Here is a 23,841-nt window from a genome sequence, read left to right as displayed (position 1 = left end):
GAAAACTTTCCCTATTTATTCTCACTAGCAGGAAGACTCCTGTTAGTGTATATTGGGAAATCGCACACTCCACCATAGAAGGGATGTTGAGCGGGAACAGTGTTGGTAAGCTCCGTGCCTCACCATGCGCAACTGAGGGTGCGGTAGCTCACATCTGGCTACGCCCCTAGTGGTGACACACAATTAGTTCAGTAGCCAGTGCCTCCTCCCCCTGGTGGATCCAGGAGTAAAGGCACAATATAGATGGGCGCGGCTTTGGCTTTCGCGCCTAACCAAGCACATTTCAGGGCGCGGCTTAGCTGCGCGCCAAGCCCTGCACAAATTTTGCAAAAGAAAGCTTGCAACTCTGCAAACTTCGCCACACGGTTCTTCTGTTTTTGGCGGGAACTGCTATTTCACTTGCCGTATTGCTATAGCTCCTTTAAAATGATCTTCAAGAGGCCCCCCCTGGGACGCTACACACAAGTGGACAGCTCTGATAGCACACACTGCGGCTCCCTGTCCTGGGGAGCGCTATAGTATTGCTGCAGCTCCTCAAACGGAGGTTCTGGTCTCCTGAATTTCAAGAGCCCCCTCCTGAATTTCAAGAGCCCCTCCTCGGACACTTCCCGCACATACTGTACTGAGTTTGGATAGATATGTCGTAGCCTCCTTCAGGTGATTCTGGTCCCCTTAAGCCCCAGCAATCCCAGGTGCTTTACACATAATCCTTCTAAGAAAACTGGCCCTGATACAGTGTTTTTCAAGCACCTCTCAGTTTGGCATGAATTGGACATTCATGTGATAGTTTCCCTGTCAGGGGGTTCTGGTCCCTCGGATTCCAAGAGCCCCCAGGTACACTATCCATAATTCTGAGAACGGTTCTTTATTGCAGCAAGTACAGCAGCACACAGTATACATATCAGCATACTCTTTACTTTGGTCCCTGGACTCAACCCCCAGGGCTTGAGGTCCCAAAAGTCTATTCCTGACTCCAATACCCCCTGGTGGAGTGTGGGGTAGATGATCCCACTCCCCTGAGGGAGGGGAAGGAAGGTGAACCAGAGCCCTGGCTCCACACTTCCAACTCTGCACAGACAGACTAAATTTCGTTTATAATCCCTTTTGTACCCGGGGGAGGGTCCTAGGTCTGAGCCCCTGATAGGGCAGTACCCAGCCCTTAGGCCCATCCCCTGTCACTCAAGGGTGTTGTTTACTGCAGCAGCAAGGAGCATGGATTTAACCCTAACACTGTCTGTGCTGGTACCAGGGCTTATGTGTTAGGCAGGGCAAATTAGTAGCCATGGGGATACCTGGCTACATAGGCACCTACTGTATGTAGCCAATTCAATTTAAAATGTACATGGGACATGGCCAAACTGGTGTATCATGTTGATGAAAATATATATCATCTAAACATTTAAGCTATTTTTAGTTGCAGTTTACATTGCCACGGTGATGGAATAAAAAAATAGCTTTGTATAATATGAAAAGCCTGGCATAAAATCAAATGCCAGTACTAAAAACACATTTCTCTGATACACCAGTAGTTATTGTATAGAGGATTCAATATTAAAAACAACATTCAGAATAGCCAGTCTTCTAAATTCCGAAAGGTTTGGAAAAACTGACAGATTGGCCCAGGCAACAAAGTAAGGGACTGTTGACTGATATTTAACCCTAATTAAAACTTTAAAACTCAAGGATGTCTTTCTATGTCAGTGTTTGCAAATGAAAGTCAAAAGTTCACTTCATTAACTAGTTAATAAGGTAGCCCGATTTTAACTCTTGGTATTCTTCTGTCTGAAGCAAGGATGAACAACAAGGTTTTTGATGTGGTACTGTAGGAGATGTGTGCAGAGGGTTTTTTTGACCAGGAGATATTTTAAGAGAAAATAAAATTAGGCTTTTTATTCGCCACAACTTTTCAAAATATAAGCCGCTTATTATCAGCAAAACAGGGTTAACAGAAGACAAAACAAACAGCCTGTTGGGAGCACTCACTGTACTTCCCCATATACCCCATCTACGGGTTTGGAGGCTGAGCCCGTTACCAACAACAAATACATCAGAGTGGAGGTCATTTACCCTTACTGGGGTAGGGGTGTGAAAGTCCTTGGGCAGGCTTCTCTCCACAGCGGTCCAGTATGTGTCTATACCAGAGAGTCTTAGTTCCCCTGTATCCCTCCTGCTCTCTCGAGCATCCAGTCTGTGTCTGGATCAGAGAGACCTCCTGCAGTCACTACTGCAGGGTTTTTAAAGTCTGCTTATGAGCCAGGTGGAGTCTGATTAACCAGCTCTAGGATGCAGATTAACCAGCTCCCTGCTGGATTTAGTAGCTAACAAGAGGATTTTCCATCCGTGCCTTTAGAGACCCTGCCACAGGTATAGGGTGCTGATTTACAGGCACAATATGAAGTTAAAAGAACAATCCCATCTAGCCACTAAATAATAGCCAGTAGTATTTATTGAAAATAGTTTTTTTTTTTTTTTTTTTTTTTTTTTAAATGTTTGGAGTAATGTTGATATTAAAACATTTTTTTCTATTGCATACTAAAAATTGTTTCCATTGTCTGCAAAATTAATCCTAATCCCATTTCTAGATCAAAAATGATAAACATGGAAAAATCATTACGTGAAAGAATGTTTGGGCTGATACATAACGATGCAAATGTAATAAAGGTTATATACCCTGTACTGTCAGAATTTGTTTTTGTAATATTACACATTACTATTGGTTACAGATATTAGAAATTTGGGGGAAAAAGTATCAAGGAATGCAAATTATGTCAAGTTGATTCTAAAATCATCAACTTCATGTTATGTCAGTGTATGAAGGTGCTGCTATTCATTTAATACTTTTCTCCGTTAGCATCAGTAAGTCATTTATAGAGTAGTAAATGGAACATAATAACGGTGTATATATCAATGTCTTATTTCTGTAACGAATGCAGTTTTCGGCTCTGCTGTCCATAAAACCCGGTATGATAAGGTTACTCGTAACTGCTGTGCTCAAGAGAATGTTCGTCTTTTCCTAAAAAAAATTATCAAAAAATGCTGTACAGGAGTGAAAATAAAATTTTAATTTTGCAGTGTTGATATTCATCTTAAGTCCTGACCGGATAAATGTCTGGAAGTTTCATGTTAATGCAATTTGGCAAATTAGAATTCTTGCTTAGCATTTCAAGAGAAAATTGTCGCCTTGATTTAAAAAACAAAAAAACAAATCCCTCTTATTTTCTGTTGCAGTTAAAATATTGGACAACGATATGCAAGAAGTGAAGCCAAATACTTTAGGAAACATTGTGGTAAAGTAAGTATTAATATTTTATTTTTAAAACGTAATTTCTTTTGTTTTTCACATTGCCTTTTGTTTTCTCTCCTCACAGTTCTTTTAATAATTATAATACGTGGTTCTGAGGGTCTCAATGTGAGTACCTCGAGTACAACTTCAAATTAACAACTGAATAAGGAAAGAGAATGTCCTGATGTTTCTAATGCAAAATGCTCAGTCTAAGCACTAGAACTGGAACGGGCTATGGGTTTGCTAACGTGCTTGACATGCTGTACAGTATGAGCTTGATGCAAAAACCTTTAGACTATAGTAAATAAGGCCCTTTAGGGTCATTGCTTTGTGTTAAATTCTATAATTGATTAGGTTTTTAGCCAGGGAAGTAAAGTGTCATTCAGGGATATCACACATGCAATACATTCCAGCTTGGGTGATGGACTTTCTTCAGATAGCTCTCACACTACTGCACCTTCCTTAACAGGCCAACACATTCAGTGGCTGTCAGACAAGCATTAGACAGGGCCCTTTGGCCCTGTTGCCTAGTATGCATTTGATCTATGAAAGCAGCAGGCTTGGTGATTGTTGGTTACTATGTACCGTACATTGCTGGTTCACAAACAACCTACCTTTCTTTATCTTCCTAATTCTCTGATTTTATGTGATACAGTAAGTACAGTACAGTGCTGCGAGAAGGGAGGATACAGAGCTCATTAGTAATTACCAAGTCTCCCTAGTTGCTCCAAAACACTGTTCTTATTTTGTCTTGGGTGCGTATTCTGTATCTTGCTGCTTATCCCACACTATTTCATTATTTTACTGTATTGCATGTTATTTCATTCTCTACTGTTTCAGTGAGGAAGCTTATTTTTATAGATTGTCTTTTACTCTCTACGTCTTGCCAATAGACCATAGCATATCTATTTGGCAAACTTCATCTCTCCCAGATTGCAACTCATCAGAATCCTACAACTTCTTACTAATGTTCTGTACTTCAAATACTTCAAACCTAACAGCGCCTTTCCCAACTTATACTGTATTATGAAATGTAAGCAAGCTTGTGACGTTGCAAAAAGTTGCACATTTACAAGCAGTTCATGTCTGTGCATGTTTGGATTGACCTCAGAAACTGGTTCAAAGCAATGCTATGCCGCAGCTGAAATATATTGTTCCTGCTGCAGGTGTATTGGCCCTCATGCAAGTGCTGCCAGGTCTGGATGTTATTCAAGCAAGCAAAGAGTGCTGTAACACACTGCCAAGGATTAGACATCTTTCAGATATATCATGTGGATTTTCTATTTAGACATTCAAGTTAATACCTTTTGAACTGTAAAAAAAATATATATATATTTCTGCAATCTGAAAGCATTTGGTATTTGCGTCAAAAATATATATTTTTTAAAGATAACGAGCTTCATATTTTTTTTGTTTTATTGAAATATGCCTTTGGTTCTGTTGCATATTGTTGTCTGCAAACCAGTGCAGCAAAAGGTTATTTTATACTCCGAGTCATTTGTTTTTTTTATTTTAAAGCTGCAGTTCAAGCTGCCGTTTTTAAAATATATATATATTTTTTTCCCCATTCAATATGTGCATCAATAGAATCTGCACACTGACAAGTGATTAGCTCAGCTGCAGATCGGTCCGTTCTCTTGTAATCAATCGCTTGCTTGGGGCTATTTAATTCGGTTCTTGCATAGCATTATGGGCAATGTTGTTCCTGGAATATGATCGACTGGGCAGTTGCTAGATACAATTGGTGCGCTGCTAGAGAGAGGGCGGGGCTCTAGAGCCAGAGCCTATCAGAAGGGGAAGGGGCTGTCACTTTGGAAATGCTTCCTACAGTGGCGGCCACCTTTAGTCTACAGCGGCCGCCTCCGTGGTTATTTTTTAAATGCGTCCAGACGCGGGCTTTTTTTTTTTTTTTTTTCCAGCGCCGCAGGCGCTTCCTTTGTTCAGCGCCATTAGGCGCTGATTGGAGAACCGGTCGCGCGCGGCCGTGAGATGCGGCTGGCGCGCGGCCAATTTCGGCAGGGAAAAAAAAAGCCGAGAAAAAAATGCGGTTAAGCTTTAGAATAAGCTTGGCCGCAGCAGTACATTAGAAACATTAAAAATGTCTTTAAAACATTCTTTTTTACATTTCTTAAATGCTACAAGTATTTTCTCATAGTAGAGAATCGATTTATTTTAAAAAAAAAACACATGTAGGATATTGCTTGAACTGCTGCTTTAAGGCCATATGGTGCCACTATCCATTACTTGAGTCAACTAGCTGATTAGATTGTGTCTAACCTGAAGATGCTGCTTCACATTTCCTAGCACCAGTGGACCTAAAGAGTGGCCTTCATTGTGGCAATAGTAGACTTGTAGTTAAGACAGACTTAGAAGAGTAAGAACCCAGTTAAAGTGTAACTAGTGCAGTTTCCCGTTCTCTGTGGTCCATAAAACCAGGCATGATAAGGTTGCTGGTAACTGCTGTGCTCAAGAGAATATTCGGCTTGGCCTCAGAAAAATGATGACAGTGCTGTACAGAAAATAAAATGTTCTTGTTGCAGTGTTGACATTTATTTTAAGTCGTGACAGTATAAATGTCTGGAAGATTGTTGCAAATGCAATTTGGCAAGAGCTCCTTATGAGCAAGTCATTTTATCTTGCTATACTTCACGTATAAGAAACATTTACTATTTATATACCAATGTGTATTTTGTATGTGGTGCTTAATTATAGGTTTGTCATAGAAAATAACAACCTTTATCTAATACCCTTTATATGTCAATCCTTTATGGTGTAAAGAAGACCTTCCTGACTAAGCTATCCAGTTGTGTTGTTTTTTCTCAGGTTACCTTTGCCTCCTGGAGCATTCTCCTCCCTCTGGAAAAACGAGGAGATGTTTAAAGATCTATATTTCAGAAAGTTTCCAGTAAGTGGTACTGATGAAGGATTTCTTATAAAGTTCAATGCACAAATAATGCTAGATAGAAGGCATATGTACATATTTCCATAAGAATATTATGTTGTTACTAGGGATATTATGACACAATGGATGCAGGCTACAAGGATGAAGAGGGATACATGTATGTGCTGTCTCGAGTTGATGATGTAATCAATGTTGCAGGGCATAGACTTTCAGCGGGAGCAATTGAGGAGGTAAGTACTGATATATAGTATAAAAATATGATGGCATCAAATTGAGTCAATGCATATAGCTGAAAACTTTAGTCAATCTTGGGCTAACCACTGTTTGTTGTTCTTGGGGCATGTTATAGTTTGTTTTGCACCCTGTCTCTTATTTACTAGCATTAGGATTTCATAATGTGTTTAACTGTTACTGACAAAATGCATTATCCCCCGAGAGAGTGGTGATGCAAAAAATAGTAGACAGGGGCTCTGGCTCAAAATAAATGTACAGTACACATTGACAGATTATGATCTAAATCCATACAAACACTAATCTTGGCACTGGCATGCTGTAAAAAAAAATACCAACCAATATGCAGAATTTTTTTTAATGAAATTCGATGGCCCTTGAAAGGATTGGTCCAGCACAGGTGACTCAGTCAACGACTTAGCCACTGATTGAGCCACCTGTGCTGAAGCAGGGATATCCTGAAAACCTGACGTGTTGGGGGGGGGTCTTGAGGACTCGAGGTGAGATTCCCTATAGTCTGTCAGTCCGCACAGTTTTTTACTTGTTCAATCAGAGCCCATATATTTATTTTCTAACCACTAGTAGATTTTCGTTGACAGTTTACTGGCAATGGTATCAGTAGGTAGCAGCGTGTTCAATCAGTGTAAATCATACCTTGCAAAATGAAAACAACCAATGTTAAGAGATTTAAGAAAAATAATAAGGGCAATTACTGTAGAATATTATTATAGATTTGATTTAAATGATATTTTGCTTAGATGGCTCTGGTTAGCAACATTGTACACAACTACGTGAATTCTTTTTTATGGTTGACCCTTGATAATGAGCCTACTACAGCACATTGTTGTTCTAAACTTACTATTATGAGAAATACATATTATTGCACATTGTCGTCATATAAAAAAAGGATATGTATACATTCTCTCGTTGCATAAATATTTCAACAAACACACACAGTGCAGTGCACATTAATAAATACATGTTATTTATATACAAGCCAAATGCATTGACGGGACATGCAGCTTTTTCCTCTTTCATGGTGAGGTGTCACGGCATGTGACATTATCTCGAAGTATAATTATATGTGCATGTTATTTTTTCTCCGCTGTTAATCCCTGTGTTTCTTTCATTGTAGTCTGTACTTTTACATAAAGATGTTGTGGACTGTGCTGTAGTTGGTTTGGAGGATCCTTTAAAAGGACATGTTCCCCTCGCACTGTGTGTGTTACAAAATGGTAAGGACTAGTGATGAACCGAGCACCGGGTAATTACCTGGTATCCAGCTTACCCGGCGCTTTTTCAGATACCCGGACATTACCTGGACCCGGCATCGGGTAGGAACCGGTGCTGGGTAATGTCAGATTAGCTGAAAATACTTAATCATTTACCTGCAGCCGGCGACGGAAGGCGAGGAAGACATTGGCGACATCTGGGAGCAGCAGGAGAGGTCCTGGTGGCGGTGGCAGCAACAGAAATCTGATTTCAGCTGGCGGGAGCAGCAGGAATAGAGCACACAGCTGACACCAGTGTGAGCCGGGGAACCATGTGACCAGAGCAGGAGCGTTCCTATTGGACAGCCGGCTGAACACAGATTTCTGTTGCTGCCACCGCCACCAGGACCTCTGCTGCTGCTTCCAGATGTCGTCGCGGTCTTTCTCACCGTGCAGGGTACTCGGCCGGGTAAAATTATTTATTTTGCCCGGGTACCCGTTAACCGGTTTTCTGAAAAATTAGTACCTGGTACAACACTAATAAGAACAAATCTGCTGTCCCCTTTTGAAATTTTCATTATTTATGACAAACTTTGATATATGTGCACAATTTCCATTTAGGTACAAACAAAGGAGAAGAGAAACTTATAGATGAAATTGTTAAGTTGGTTAGAGACGATATTGGTCCAGTTGCAGCTTTCCGGCAAGTGGTGATAGTGAAACAATTACCCAAGACCCGTTCTGGCAAGATACCTCGCTCCACTCTTTCTGCTCTCGTAAATGGCAAACCCTACACGGTGAGATCAACTGTCATATTAAGATTTTATGTGTAATACACCATTTATTTTCTTCCTCCCAACAGTTTACAAATGTGACTGAATATTTGCAAAGGTGCTTATTTTTTATTTATTTATATTGTCACAGATAGGTTCAACCATTGAAGATCCTGATGTTTTCAAAACTATAGAAGACGTTGTAAAAGCAAAATTATGATGGCCTTCATTCAAAGTTCCTTCCTCAAGTGAAAACCTGCCCTTTTTAGGTGAAGGAAACCAGGGAATTGTTGATTTCTAGACATATGGGGTACGGATAGTGACATTTTTGTAGCTTTGTATAATTGACATTGATAATTCTGAAGGGGTCAGCAAAACTTTTTTTTTATGTTACTTCCAGAGTCTTCTACTTCTGGTGTAAGGCAGCAATGCTGGCTACTCGTTTTTTTTTAAAAAGAATTTGTACCGGGGACTGGCCGAAGCTGAACCACTCTATATATAACTCCACGGAGTTGCCAGTTCCCAAGATACTTTTACTTGCTGGTGTTAAAGCTCCCATTTAGGAAGACTACGGTTGCCATAGTTGAAAATCCAGGAAGTAAACGGGAAACTAGAACGGTAAGTATCTGAAGAACCAGGGGTTCCTGAGGCTAAAAATATTGTGGTTCAGCAACTGAGTACCATTGGTTCGATTCTGTAACAAACATAATGCAATAACAAAATAAATGGAATTGCTGCTTTAAGATACTACAATTAAGCTGCTCCAAAGCCCTTCTCATAAACTGACTCTCCATTTACTCAGCTTTGTCAATTCTTTACTGTATACATTTTCTGTATTTTTCTAACAAAGAAATTTTGATGTAAAAAAAAAAATGCTTCTTTAAAACTCAGCTGGAATCACAGCAGCTAATTTCTGCCGCATTCCTTGAGTTTGAGTCTATTACAAGTTTGTTGCTTTTAGCCTACTTTTTCAGGGCTTTTGAAAATACCTGAAACTATCATTTTTTTTAAATAGTCCGTGTGTGATTTGGGTGGGCACTTTCATTTTCTTGCAACTACAAATGCTCTTTTCAGCCCTTACAATTCTTTCATACATCTATGAAAATATAATATTCAAGGATTTTCTTGAAACTGCAATGCTGGTTGGCAGTGGGAACAACACCAATATACTTTCACATGCTGGGTGTTTACTATATTTTCGTTGTCTCTCAATAACTAGCCACATCGTTTTAATCAAACCGCCCTCAAATCTATATTGCACTTTATATCAATCTTGATCAGGAACTTTACTAAACTCCTGATTGAAACCTTTAGACATGAACTCTTCCTTGTTGCCTGCATGGAAGTTAATTTGCTACCTGCAATGTTGGTAAAGACATCTTTGGCTTTGTACATTTTTCACACTGATTGCTACATGCATTTTCAGGGAATTTCTTCCTAGGACCTTTTACATTTGTTTTTATTCACAACTTTTATTTTACCCTTGATGGAGTTTGCATAATGTTTAAGGTTTTGTCTAAATCTATGCTGTGGAATAGAGAAGAAACCTCACTCCACTAAGAAATATAGAGCGGAAACCAACATCAGTTAAGAGGTGTTTACATACCTAACACCAGTACTAGAAGTTCAGTTCTTCTACCCTAAGTCAGGTGGTTTAAGCAGCTTAATTACATTGAAATCTGTCTATACAAATCCTGAGCAAGCATTCCCACTACTACACATTTTATGCCTATTATGTCTTGCTGACTTACCCATACGGGACCATATTTACTAAGAAGTGCTACTCATAAAAGACCTTTGATGCTGGAAGACACTTTACAAGCCCCCAGGAGGTAAAAAAGCTGTAAAGCATAATATTTATTAAGCGGCATTACTCCATAAGACACTGTCCATATTGGAAAACACCTGACAGCCCATTCACTTGAAAGATCCATGTGAAGTGCCATATTTACTAAGCATTTCTGGAAGGTGACTTATGAAGTACTGTAGTGCAGCTTCATAAATATGGCCAACGATATTTATAATAGTTTCCAGCTCCTCAAAACTGTGTGATAGTGCAGCGTGACATCTGAATCCTCATCCCTTCAGGATTATAAGCAGCTGTTGCCAAAAGATGTGACATGGGTAAACATTAAAAAAAATGTTAATAATAATGAAATGTCACATACAAAAAGTCTAACAACTAAAGGGCAAAAAGGACAAAGAGGAGTAGGTTAAGCTGACCAAACATATTGTACGCCTAATCAAAGGGATGAAAACAACACTTACATCATTACCGTTAAGAAAGACCAAGAAGAATATAATTTATGTTACGTAAGCATTAGTACATAATAACCTGATACACGATCTATCAATTGCATGGATGGAAGCATTTTGGGAGAAAACAATTTGCAGCAAAGATTACAATAACAACATTGATCTAGGAGACATTTAGATTTCATACCTTTTATTGAACCAACATGTACATTTTTTATTTTTTGATCATTAAAGTCTACTTTTCAGTTGTATTACATCCTGCTAATCTATGATATATTATTATTAAATATCTATAACTCTGGAACATTTTACAGTTAATGTCTTGCTTGTTTATAAAACATATATGCAACATACATTGTACTAGAATTTTTGGTCCTAGAGAGAACTATGTTTTAAATAGGCATAGATAATGTTTTAATAGAACAATATGACACATCTCTTGGGATTTATCACAAGCTGCAAATAGATTAAGCTTGAAATAATGCTCACTTAATCCTAAAACGTTTGTGTTTGGGAGAATATTGGCAATGCTAATTTCCATGTTAAAATGTGATTAAACTTATAGTAGGTAAAAAATCTAGATTACAATGATCTTTAGCAACAATGTGAAAAGTTTTTGCCAAACTCTGTAAACCAAACTGGTGTTCAATGCTTTGCGCAATTCTAAATACTTTGGTTTTATTAAAAAATGGTTCAGCATTGAACATTTCTCGTATGTGTTACGTTTTATTCTGTATACGATATTGTCATTAAAGCAATTGCTTGCTCTTCACTTCATACGTTTTGTGTTGTTGGGAGAAACGAAATGTAATTTCCATTGATGTAATTTCTCCCATTCTTTACTGACTTGTATTCTTGAATTAATTCATTTGAGGGAGCATATGTTTGTTAATGATATATGCATTGAGCGACCAAAACTGAAGTTGAATAAATCTCTACAAAACACCCACCTTGCTATAAAAATGCTGCTATTGAACTACAGTACTTGTGATGATTGGCAATGAGCTAATGTATCCCTTCCCCCATCTTTTACATAAAGTACTGTACATGCCGGACTGAAAGCATTCCATTAATATTTTTAGGCAGCGATAAGGCACACAGCTGTACCTATAACATATACAGGCATAACGAATCCCTGCTCTAAAACATTTACAGGTTCATTTTTTTTATATGTAAGGCACACGGAGGTGAAATGGTTTCAGAAGAAACTGGCCTCACTCACCCAGTATTGATAATGTTCTTTTGCCTGATACAAACAATTCTTCTTATTGGCCACAAACAGGTTACAACTTAATCTTCACATATAGTCAATATAGTCAAAAACGCAGGAAAATATGACTTTGGTTATTTGGTAACTGAACGGTTTCTTGGGCTGTTCACATAAACTATAGTATGTAACAGGTTGTTTCACAGCCCATAAATGCTTGCATCTATTTACATTTCTATACATTTAAGAATCTGCCCCAAAGCACAAAAATCTAGATTTTTTTTTTTAAATATTATTTTTATTTTGACAAATCAGCTAATAATTTGCTTAACATACAACCCATTTCCATATATTTCATTTAATTTATTTCGATATTACAATGTTGTTTTAAAAAAAAAAAAAAAAATCCACTGAACTGCATAAGATATAGGTTTTCCTTATCCACTTCCAAAGAAAGTCAATATGCTGAATGGATTCATGAATAAAATGCAAATAACAAGTAGTCAACCTCAGGTAGCACTAACTCTTAAACTAATAATTTAAGCAAAACTAGAGCAGTCCCTTGTGGCCAAGTGACCTCTGGCAAACATGATTTCTGCAGATCTTTGTTGGGTGTGGAATTGTCAGCACCAATGTTTTAGAAATATTTCTCATAAAACTCATAAAAACCAAATGAACGGTTTGTTTTTTTCCTTTTTATTGACAATGGCAGGAAAAAACATTTGTCACCATAATCGTAACCTTGATTGGTTATAAATGAAAAATTGACAACAAAATAAATGTTTATGTACGTGCAGTTGCTTAAAGAAATAACTAAAAGCTAAAGTCAGGAAGTTAGCTAAATAGTTAAATTATCTTAATCATCAACGCCTACTTTGAAATTTGCCATAGAAACCATTAAAGAATAAGCAACAGTTGCAACAACGAATAAAGCCACATCAGGTAATATTTTACGTATGCTTTTGCATACTATATATATATATATATAGCCTATATATATACTGTATATATCTCAACCACTCTGTCTTTCAGTTATTTCCTCTAATATATTGGACTTCAGTGAAGTCTTAACAAGGCCATCTTGGCTAAAAGCATAACGATAGATAGAAGATTTCCTAATGCCCAGTTACCTTGAAGAAAGGAATGGGTTGTTTTGTACTATAGGAAACTTCAGCACGTGACTGCTGGATTACACTTTCCAACAGACGCTGGCATCTGAACAGCGAAGAATAAGCTAAAGTGGTTCTTAGTAAAGCAAAGATTTTCTTGGTCCACAGGTATACATAATATCATGATTTGTGTTACAAAGATTTGTTTTTTTTGTTTTTGTTTCGGTGATTGCTATTGACTCATGTAAACAGTTCATTATTTGAAGAGCCATCACAGTGCTTCTCTACAAGTGTTTGACATAGCGAGTGCAGTCAAATGTCCATTCAGGCTCCTGATCCAGATTACACCACTAACCGAACATAACCAGAGGCAGGTACTCAGCTGTAGATTAAGAGGTTCTTAGTAGGAACATGTTGAAGCATCCTAACGTTGCTAAATTTAGTAGTTTGACTGTTACAATCCAAAAACTGTAAAAACAGTGGAATGGAAAGATACAAACATTGACACCATTCTGTCCAGTCTTCCCACACAAACTCAATGAATTTGAGCTTTTATTTAATAAAAATCATATTTATCACCATTTACACATTGTAAAGTAAATGACTTGCACATCATAAAATAAATACACATTAAATACGTAAATATCAATAGTATATTACAGTAAAACAGATGTAAGAACATAAAAATGATTATTTCCATTTCAGAAACACATCGGCTGCGCGCACTTGCATCTTAACTGATGATGAGAACCCGTCTGTGCAGATGTTGGTATTTTGTTCTCTGTTAAACTAAGCATATCAGCATAATGCAGTACATAAAAAGAACTTCACATTTTAGTTTTGTAAATCAGTACTTGTTCTGCCACCTGAATGTCATCCAGGTGTTTATGCAGCTACAGTTCCCGTTGGTAGTGCACTTCAGGTAGATAGGAATAAAGATGACAACACCTAAGGAACATTTAAAGCAATTAGCTGCAGTTTTATTTCGACAATAACCCCCAAAGAACATGGAATTGATTAACCATTAATGCCCCAGCTGGAAGAGCTACAGGGCTGGGGTTTACCCAAAAGCCTCTTGCCCAGGCGGGTCATTAATGGCTATGTAGTTCATGTTAATATTAACATTTATTTTAATGTTAAAGGCTGTTACGAACTAACTACAGTATTCCTGGACCAGTATTTCAAAGCTACTGTAGCGTTCTAAACATTGTAATGTTTGGCTTTGTAAAAACACGCCCTGTGCATTACAGAGGAAAAGTTGTAAAAAATGTTGAGTCTGGGAAGAGAAGGACCTCACTTTAAGAACGAGGCACAGAGGAAGTGGCGTGTGATCTGCATGCAACGTGCTCAAGGTTTCACTTTTTTTTCTCCTCTCGATCACGTAATGATAAATTTGATTTTGCCAGCTGCCTTGAACGATCTACAATGTGGTTTGTAAACACAAATCTTTTTAAAATAAAACCTTGATTATTGCTTATATTACACTGTGAAGTATTTTGGCATGTTTAAAAGAAAAAAAAAAGATACGATAAATATTTCTTTAACATACATATAATTTTAACTGTTAATGTTTATTGGTAAGTAGATGCTTTGAAGGTTTTCACATAGGCGTTTTTTAAAATATGAATTTCCTTTATCATTGGCAAAGTATTATCTCCCTATTACCTCCTTTCTTCCCCATGTTCATTTCTCAGCTGAGGACAGAGAACAAGAAGTTATGAATTACAATGCTACTGTTGTAAGGAATATTTAAATTTATTTTTCACTGGACAGAGACATTTGTCTTTTGAAATGTACAAAATTATGTTAGAAAGTGGTTTATTTCCTTATTTTGCTTCCTAAACGACTGCCCCTTTAAGTATAAGTCAATTAGAACATTTTGCAGGTATATTTAACATAAATAATATTTGTATTCATTTAAAGCTTTTTTATTTTGCAATTCCTCTCGCCCCAAAAAATTAAGTAATGGTAGTAAATAATACATTTACCATGTAAGTAGGAGTAAATAGTATTTATTATACTGTACTTGCATTCAAATAAAATAATCTAATGAGAAAAGGCAGCACAATGACACTTCTCACTAAAAGATTGCACATGCTTTTGTGTCAAATTGCGATTCAAGTAAAGGGTAAGGGCAGTATGCACACAATACATACAGTAGCATAAGCAATAGCAGACCAACTGTACTGTAGTTTTACTCACTGTTAATTGTGAACAGAAGTTGCGTGTGCTAAAGAATTCATTATACTTAGTTTGAGCATAAAATAGATTGCTTTTACACTTATTAGCAGAACATTACGTTAAGTAAATGATTTATTTTGAAAACGTCCCTTCCATTCACCAAAATGTATGGAAATGGCCAAATATGTAAAGTAAGAGAGAAAAGAATGAGATTGAAGGTGTATAAAAATAGCACATCTCAGCTTATTGATGTTTAAATACTGCAGCAAACTGTTGAAAACTTTTCCAGAGATATCAGCAGGGCATTGAAACGGTTGCCATCCCCATTACTTGCACTCAGACCCATAGGTATAATGCTTTCCGTAACATTTCTAACATTTGTTCCACAAGGTACAGCATGTAACGCTTTTGAAATATTGGGACACAAACCCTTAACTGAAAAGCACAATCATTGTCACATCATTTAGATGACACTCTAATTAGTGACATAAATTATGGATAGAATGTTATTCTAATGTCAATATTGCAGGGATCAGCCCCTCCCCCCCCCAAAAGGGGTGCTTTTAACCCATGAAAGTCAATTTCCTAGCAAATCTCACCCAGAAAAGGTTTTTCAAATGTTGGTCAATATGTGTTGTATTCACATGAAACAATGGGCTTGGGATCCATCCCATTGGAATGGGATCCATTTAGTTTAGCCCTCTTATTTACTATCTTTTCAGTTAAAACATATTTTTTTGCCTTAACCTCTGTGTTTCTTTCCTCTCTCCTCTGACTGTTAATTTAATATTTTGTTTATTAGGTTTATATAAAAAAAAAAGTCAAGCATTTAGAAGTATATTTAAATTAACTTTAAAAATGTTGCCGCCTGGTAAGCTATAACTTGTAAGGGGTTTAACTTTATTAAGCGTTTCCTATCGTCCCACAAGATGCAGGAGCTTTAAACATGAAGCACATACTGGCACCCCCTACGGGAGGTAAGTATCTCAGGAAGCATGGGGTCCCCGGTGCTGAAATCAATGCGCTTCAGCTCCGTACCCCATGCTTCAAACCTGGGGGTGGGGGTGGGGGGAGAGAAAGGGGCGGCACATAACCTGGGGACGGACCTGCGATCTAAAATTTATAATGATACATATTTGTAAATACTGTAACTAGTATGAGATGCGTTTTTTTTTTTTTTGATTACACAGATTTCAGTTGCAAATGGAGAAAACCAGACTGAAGCAAAGGAAAAAACAAAAACAATACTTACGGCAATTCAGTGCTTTACAATTTTTTTTTTTTTAGTGTTGTCAACATGAGTATGTGCGAACTGTGGAGCTGTCTAACCTCTGCATTCCAGAAGGGGCAACTGTGAACAAGACAACTGTTACTTTAGCCACTGGACATGATTTAAGACATGTACTGTAAATGCACGTCATTATTACATTGTACGCCTCTCATCCCAACCTATTGGCAGAGAAGGTTAAAGAAAAAAAGTAGACTATTCCAGTTTTAATCATGTTCTATTTCTCCAAGCAAAATGAAATGGAGGTCAGCTATGGACAAGGGCAAAAGCGATTAGCAGCAGCAAGCTAAACCATAAATATTCAGCATGAACTGCAGAGGCTCTGTGATGACTCATGGATGAAATACTGTCTAACATACTGTTTTGTTACTGAAAATGTGCACTACCCATCTGTCCAAGACACACTACCTCAATAATTAGGTCAAGGATAGCAAATATAGCATGATTTATAAGATATACTGCATCTTTGGACAATATAACCAGCAATGAGAGGAATACAACAATTGTAATGTCATTTGTCAATTCACATCTCAGTAGCACCTATACAGTGGCGGCCGCCTTTAGCCTCCTGCGGCAGTTTCAGCGCGAATTTTAAAACCGCGGGCAGATGCAGTGTTTGATGCGGCATGTTCCGGCATTTAAAGCCGCGGCCGCGTGCACTGTACAGTATTAGCGCTGTGCTTATTTATTTGTAGGTACACAAGCAAGCTATTTACACAAGGTATTTAATTGTAGGTTTAATTAGAGGTAAACAAGCAAGCTACTGTAACATTATGGGCGGCGTGCGTGCAACTTTATGGGCGGCGGGCTGTATACAAACTTTCACTGTCCTATTGGCGCTATCTCGGCATGAATGCGGCATGAACGCGGTGAAGTGCGTGGCATTTGAAAAAAAAATACCCAAACAAACCGGAGATGTTGGAGAATAAAAGGGTCCGTGACAGTACCAATATACTATCTTGAAATAATTATCTTGCAGGAATGTAAAACATTGCAGCAAATGTGTATAATTATTTTAGTTCATTAAGGGGGTAGATCCTCAGAAGTCTGTTAAATTTGGGCTACTGACGTAACGTTACCTAAATGTGTAATGTCCGTTAGTTTCCCAGGGTTTAGTTGATGGATATCCACAAAGCCACATACTATACATGTAAAAACAACAGTCATTAATTATCTCATTAGCATACGCTTAACACCATGTCAAGTTAGCATTGGCTTGTGTTACTGTAGGTTCAAATAATAAGGTGTTTATGCATGTGTCATCCAAATATGGCTCTACTTCTAGCACGTCCCTGAATAATTGTTTAATAACGTTTTAAAAAGAGTTGTCTATTGGTCTGAAATCAAATAAAATGAAGTTACAAAACAACAAGAGAGGAAACGAACCCGTAAATAACAATAAAATAGTTCAATCATACCTAACTGTGGTATTACACTTATCCAGACCCTGGAAAATACCTATTTCATGGTCTGGATAGGAGTAACACCACTTTTAACTAAGGCCGCGCTTATAGTGCCGGCAACAGCGCTTTCGCGTCAAAACAAATGTATTGACACTGTCGTGTGCGCTTACAGTAGGAGTGGCGCTTGCATGGTCGCGATCGCTGGAAGTCACTTCAATTTGATTTTTCCAGCAACCGCAGCGTGACGTCAGCGTCGCCATTGCCGGCACAATAAGCGCGGCCTAACTGTCACGTAGCTCTGAGGATAGGGTTTGTTAGAGGGAACAATTCTTATGCATACTGTACATATCATTAGCACGAACGTCTGTTATAATAACGCAAGGACTCGCAAAAACAGCATTAAATGCATCGTTACAGAGCTTTGAAAATAATCATTAGCACTTAATAGTAATTTAATAGACTTCTGAGGATCTACCCTTAAAGGCCTTATTCCATAGTGTCTGAAGCGACCGCCCCGGGCCATTGTCAGCCCAAAACTGACTGGACAGCCCTTTTGGGTAACATAATAAGGCCCTAAATATTTTAACTAATAAACAATCTGATTGAACAACAAACGTCTTGGCTGTTAGATTTTGAATAATTTCAACCAATAAGAAGCTTACAATCAGATTTATTACTTGTATTAATAAAGTATTTGTTCCCAACCAGAGTGCACAGCATGAACATGCCGAGGTCATACCACCAGTTTCATATAATTAATTTACAGCTTCATTCTTTTAGGAAATAACATAGCACATTTGTACTTTTCTTAGCCGTGAATCCTTGAATAATCGAATGGCAAAAGCTGCGTTGCAAGCATTTAAGTGCAATACCACTTATTTTTACAACAAAGGTCTTCCGACATTATGTATTGGGTACATTAGAAATGAATTCAGAATGATAAGGTGATTGGTTTAGAGCCTGAAATTATGAAATATATACAGTATATAAAAATATAGTCATTAGTTGCTGCAGATAATGTTTCCCATTTATAGAAAGATGTATTTTATTGATATATTTGCAAGTATTGTTTTATCAGTCTTACAGTATATTGGAGTTTCACTTTTTATGCTATTAAATAATCCCATTAAATCTAATCAGATATATTTTTAGATGGAAAATAAATGACATTGAAAGTTTGCTCACCAACTTCCAATATATATAGTATGAGTTATATGCTTATAACTTAATTCTCTACCAGCATGATGATTTCTTACATATGTATATTCTGCACTCAAGTTTGCTTTAGTCCTAAGTCTTTTGTTTAATACATGATCGAGAATAATCAAATATGATTGTTTTCAGGGATCAATTTTTAGTCTATTATGTTTTATAAAGAATGATTTTTTATTTATTTATTTTTATATAAAGAATTATGTTATTCTGAATGTATGCCTGATCATTCACAATTAGATACAATACGTAGCTTTAATTTCTATTAAAAAATTTTTTTTTTACTACAAGCAATACTAAAAATAAGCTCTACCATCTGTTGTCATTTTCCGTGAATGCCCGGATGTTGTTGTTAATCTGAATCCCGCTGGCAGTGTTTCCGAAGAACCTGGCATCATGCTGATTCCATGAACCTCACGTGGTGGAAATTGTCTCCTCCAGGAGGGCCCACGTCTGAAGTTCTTGTCATCACTCTGGCAATAGAAAATGTGCATAAATCAAATGTCAGGTCAGAAGAACCAACCTGGTTCATTCAATAAAATAATTCTTATACGACTGTACATGTTTCATTTCCAGTCAGAAATAAGTTAACACAGCAAACCGTTTCACTTTAACATTTAGTAAAGTATGTGTATTATAAATATATATATATATATATGTGTAATAATTTTTATAACAATATTATAATATATACGGTTATGTGAAAAAGAAAGTACACCCTCTTTGAATTCTATGGTTTTACATATCAGGACATAATAACAATCATCTGTTCCTTAGCAGGTCTTAAAATTAGGTAAATACAACCTCAGATGAACAACAACAACAACAGATGAACAACAACACATGACATATTACACCATGTCATGATTTATTTAACAAAATGGAAAAGCTATGTGTGAAAAACTAAGTACACCCTTACTGCTTCCATAGGAATTAAGATGCTAAGTAGCAGACAGGTGCTGCTAATCAAATGCCCATGATTAATTGATCATCAGCAAGTGTGACCACCTCTATAAAAGCCGAAGTTTTAGCAGTTTGCTGGTCTGGAGCATTCAGGTGTGTGTTAACACAATGCCAAGGAGGAAAGACATCAGCAATGATCTTAGAGAAGCAATTGTTGCTGCCCATCAATCTGTGAAGGGTTATAAGTCCATTTCCAAACAATTTAAAGTCCATCATTTCACAGTGAGAAAGATTATTCAAAAGTGGAAAACATTCAAGACAGTTGCCAATCTTCCCAGGAGTGGACGTCCCAGCAAATTCACCCCAAGGTCAGACCGTGCAATGCTCAGAGAAATTGCAAAAAACCCAAGAGTTACATCTCAGACTCTACAGGCCTCAGTTAGCATGTTCAATGTTAATGTTCATGACAGTACAATTAGAAAAAGACTGAACAAGTATGGTTTGTTTGGAAGGGTTGCCAGGAGAAAGCCTCTTCTCTCTAAAAAGAACATGGCAGCATGGCTTAGGTTTGCAAAGTTGCATCTGAACAAACCACAAGACTTCTGTAACAATGTCCTTTCGACAGACGAGACAAAAGTGGAGATGTTTGGACATAATGCACAGCGCCACGTTTGGCGAAAACCAAACACAGCATATCAGCACAAACACCTCATACCAACTGTCAAGCACGGTGGTGGAGAGGTGATGATTTGGGCTTGTTTTGCAGCCACAGGACCTGGGAACCTTGCAGTCATTTAGTCGATCATGAACTCCTCTGTATACCAAAGTATTCTAGAGTCAAATGTGAGGCAATCTGTCCGACAGCTAAAGCTTGACCAAAATTGGGTCATGCAACAGGACAATGATCCCAAGCACACCAGCAAATCTACAACAGAATGGCTGAAAAATAAAAAAAATCATGGTGTTTCAATGGTCCAGTCAAAGTCCAGACCTCAACCCGATTGAAATGCTGTAGCTGGACCTTAAGAGAGCTGTGCATAAACAAATGCCCACAAACCTCAATGAACTGAAGCAATGTTGTAAAGAAGAGTGGGCCAAAATACCTCCACAACGATGTTAGACTGATAAAGTCATACAGAAAACGATTACTTCAAGTTATTGCTGCTAAAGGTGGTTCTACAAGCTATTGAATCATAAGGTGTACTTAGTTTTTCACACACGGCTTCTCCATTTTGGCTTTATTTTTGTTAAATAAATCATGACACGGTGTTATATGTCATGTGTTGTTATTCATCTGAGGTTGTATTTACCTAATTTTTAGACCTGCTAAGGAACAGATGATTGTTATGTCCTGATATGTAAAACCATAGAATTCAAAGAGGGTGTACTTTCTTTTTCACACAACTGTATATAGCCCACCTCCAGGGACAAATAAATAGTGTAAGGGGTTAACAGCCTCAATGGGTTAACCGGGTGGGATTATAGGTATTGCCCCTCTTCCTCATGTGATGTATGATGTTTGGTCACCAGTGAGTATATAGCTCCACCCAATTTTCTAGAAGCAGGTTCTTTGGAGTCTCAGTTAGAGGGCCCCACCGCGAGTCATGTATATATGTTTAGGTTTATAGTTATGTGTATTAAGCAAGTCCTGTCACCGTTAATTGTTTCCAGTTAAGGAACGTGCCCTATATAGTAATGGCCCAAGACTCTTCTCATGCAGGAAGAGGAGTAAGCATGTGCTCGGCAGGAGTTCTCAGAGTAGTACTGTAATGCCAGAGTATAATCGGATCAGCCCAAGGTGTAGATGTTTGGACATAATGCACAGCGCCAGATCCTCGGTAAACTCCCAATTGTGAGGAATCCACTCCTGGCTTTTCTCGTAGCCTTGCAGGGTGCTGTTGTTCTCACTAAATTCCCTCTTTGCAATCAACAGCAGCTGTGCGGGCTATCACTGCAACCTAGCCTTGTACTCGGTCATTGGAGCAGTGCCCTCACACCCTCCTCCTGAGATTGGCCTGCTGGCCTTTAAGTACTGCATTCCCACAATACCTCTCTGCTGAGCATAATCCTTCTCTGGACGTTACTCTCTGCCACAAGCCGTCTGGCTTGTCTCTTTGTGTACTAACCTCTCTACTCTCGTTAGTAGTTTCTGAGTTCCTGAGGCCTGCTGCTACTTTCCATGCAGAGGCCTGAGTATACTGTGGCCTGCTGCTATCTCCATACAGAGGCCTGAGTACCCCGAGGCCTGCTGCTAATCTCCATGCAGAGGCCTGTGTTTCCTGAGTATCCTGAGGTCTGCTGCTACTCTCCACGCAGAGGCCTGATCCTGACTCCTGTGCTGAAACATTGTTTAGCCAGCACTGGTTCCTGGTACCTGCTGCATTCTCCCCTAGCAGAGGTTACCCTTCGTTTCCTGAGGTCTGCTGCTATTCTCCATGCAGAGGCCTGCTTTTGACTTCTGTGCTGAAGCGTTGGTTTTCCCCGACGCTGCCCCGCGGTGTACTTTGCCCAGCCTGCTGTCTCCCCCTGCTGAGACCGGCGTCATGGGCCGAGCCCGCTCCTCCCACAGAGGCCACTCCCGCGCTCACGCTCCTAAGCTGAAGCGGGGAACTCCTGACTACCTGTTGCCGAACTCCTGCTTGAATAACGACGATGCTGTCTTCTCCAATCCTGACCCTGCTATGTACGACTACAAACTGTGCACTCCGGATCAGTCTGCGCGGACTAAGGTCGGTGATTATATAACCCCACCTCAGCCCCGCGGTCCAGTCCCGGTTTGTGGCGAGCACAATCGTAACACCAATGCAATAAGTATAGACGAAGAATGCTGTACACAGTAATAGGATAATAGCCATTCATTTTGTTGACTCCCAGATGACAATGGTTGTCGTGAACGGAGCGCAGTGCCACTTGGCGGTATTTATAAGGGAGCACCAACTGCTTGGTTATGAAGTGTTGAGATTTCTTGGCAATTATGAATAACCCCAAACTCTTCATTACTTGGTTAGGCCATTGTTTCTCCACCAACTGACTCTTTGGGTGCGTCTCCCCAATGGGCCAGGCAGGCCTCAGTGCTTTATGTTTGCTCACGTTACACATCTGGGTGCCTCGACCTGTTTGCACATCATCCGTACTCGGGGCCCATAATCTCCTTCCACTGAATATCAGGCTCCCTGGTATCCCAGTGTATCCGAAACAATGCATCAGTATCAATATTCTGTTTTCCCTGTCTGTATTTCAGGCTGAAATTGTATGTGGCCAGCGCAGTTAACCATCTACCACCAGTGGCGTCCAGCTCAGCAGAAGAGTGGATATACATGAGAGAGTTGTTATCAGTGTACACCACAAACGTTGCTCCCTAAAGGTAGTCGTGCAATTTGTCAACATATCCATCTTAAGGCAGAGTGAAACTCGAGTTTGTGTACTGGGTCATTTTTCTCTGAAGGTGATAGCCGTCTACTCACAAATGCCACAGGCCAGAGTTCATCCGATTGTTCATGATGTAGCACTGCTCCCACACCTTCCAGACTGGCATCCACATGTAAGACGTAAGGCTTCTGTGGGTCAGCACATGCCAGTACTGGTGCGTTAGGGAGGTGGGCCTTGATGGCTTTGATTGCCTCCTCACACTTGGGGGTCCACCTATCTCTGAATGGCTCATTCATTTTGAAGTAGTCATTACTGGTGCCCTGAGCCATGCTGCGTCCTCAAGCTGGAGGATAACCTTTGGTCAGTTGGGTCAGTGGCTGTACTATGGCTGAGAAATTGTTCACAAATCGCTGGTAATACCCACAGAACCCCAAGAATGACCGTAGTTCAGTTAACTGCTTGGGACAGGAGGCCTGTATCTTCACAAAGTCTTCGGTACCCTTTGTCAGTGAT

At 38.8% G+C, this 23,841-nt stretch overlaps 2 protein-coding genes across 7 annotated transcripts in view; one reads left to right on the top strand and one right to left on the bottom strand.

Annotated features, from left to right (window-relative positions):
- The window catches only part of ACSS3 (acyl-CoA synthetase short chain family member 3), a 120,906-nt gene extending 109,475 nt beyond the window's left edge, over window positions 1–11,431 (top strand). For both annotated transcript variants that reach the window (XM_075600506.1, XM_075600507.1), the window contains 6 exons: window positions 3,229–3,292; window positions 6,107–6,188; window positions 6,293–6,415; window positions 7,552–7,651; window positions 8,249–8,424; window positions 8,552–11,431. In XM_075600506.1, coding sequence (XP_075456621.1) covers window positions 3,229–3,292; window positions 6,107–6,188; window positions 6,293–6,415; window positions 7,552–7,651; window positions 8,249–8,424; window positions 8,552–8,620 — 614 coding nt within the window. In that variant the 3' untranslated portion in view covers window positions 8,621–11,431. The remainder of the gene's footprint in view (window positions 1–3,228; window positions 3,293–6,106; window positions 6,189–6,292; window positions 6,416–7,551; window positions 7,652–8,248; window positions 8,425–8,551) is intronic.
- Window positions 9,482–23,841, bottom strand: part of PPFIA2 (PPFI scaffold protein A2) — a 401,131-nt gene continuing 386,771 nt past the window's right edge. For 4 of the 5 annotated variants that reach the window (XM_075600502.1, XM_075600503.1, XM_075600504.1 and 1 more), the window contains 3 exons: window positions 19,370–19,529; window positions 16,406–16,504; window positions 9,482–13,920 (listed from right to left, as the gene is read on the bottom strand). In XM_075600502.1, coding sequence (XP_075456617.1) covers window positions 16,446–16,504; window positions 19,370–19,529 — 219 coding nt within the window. In that variant the 3' untranslated portion in view covers window positions 9,482–13,920; window positions 16,406–16,445. The remainder of the gene's footprint in view (window positions 13,921–16,405; window positions 16,505–19,369; window positions 19,530–23,841) is intronic. The other variant, XR_012801707.1, reaches the window with a different exon arrangement.

Source organism: Ascaphus truei, chromosome 5 (assembly GCF_040206685.1).
Source record: "Ascaphus truei isolate aAscTru1 chromosome 5, aAscTru1.hap1, whole genome shotgun sequence".
Classification (NCBI taxonomy): Eukaryota; Metazoa; Chordata; class Amphibia; order Anura; family Ascaphidae; genus Ascaphus; species Ascaphus truei.
This window is presented reverse-complemented; position numbering and strand designations above follow the sequence as displayed.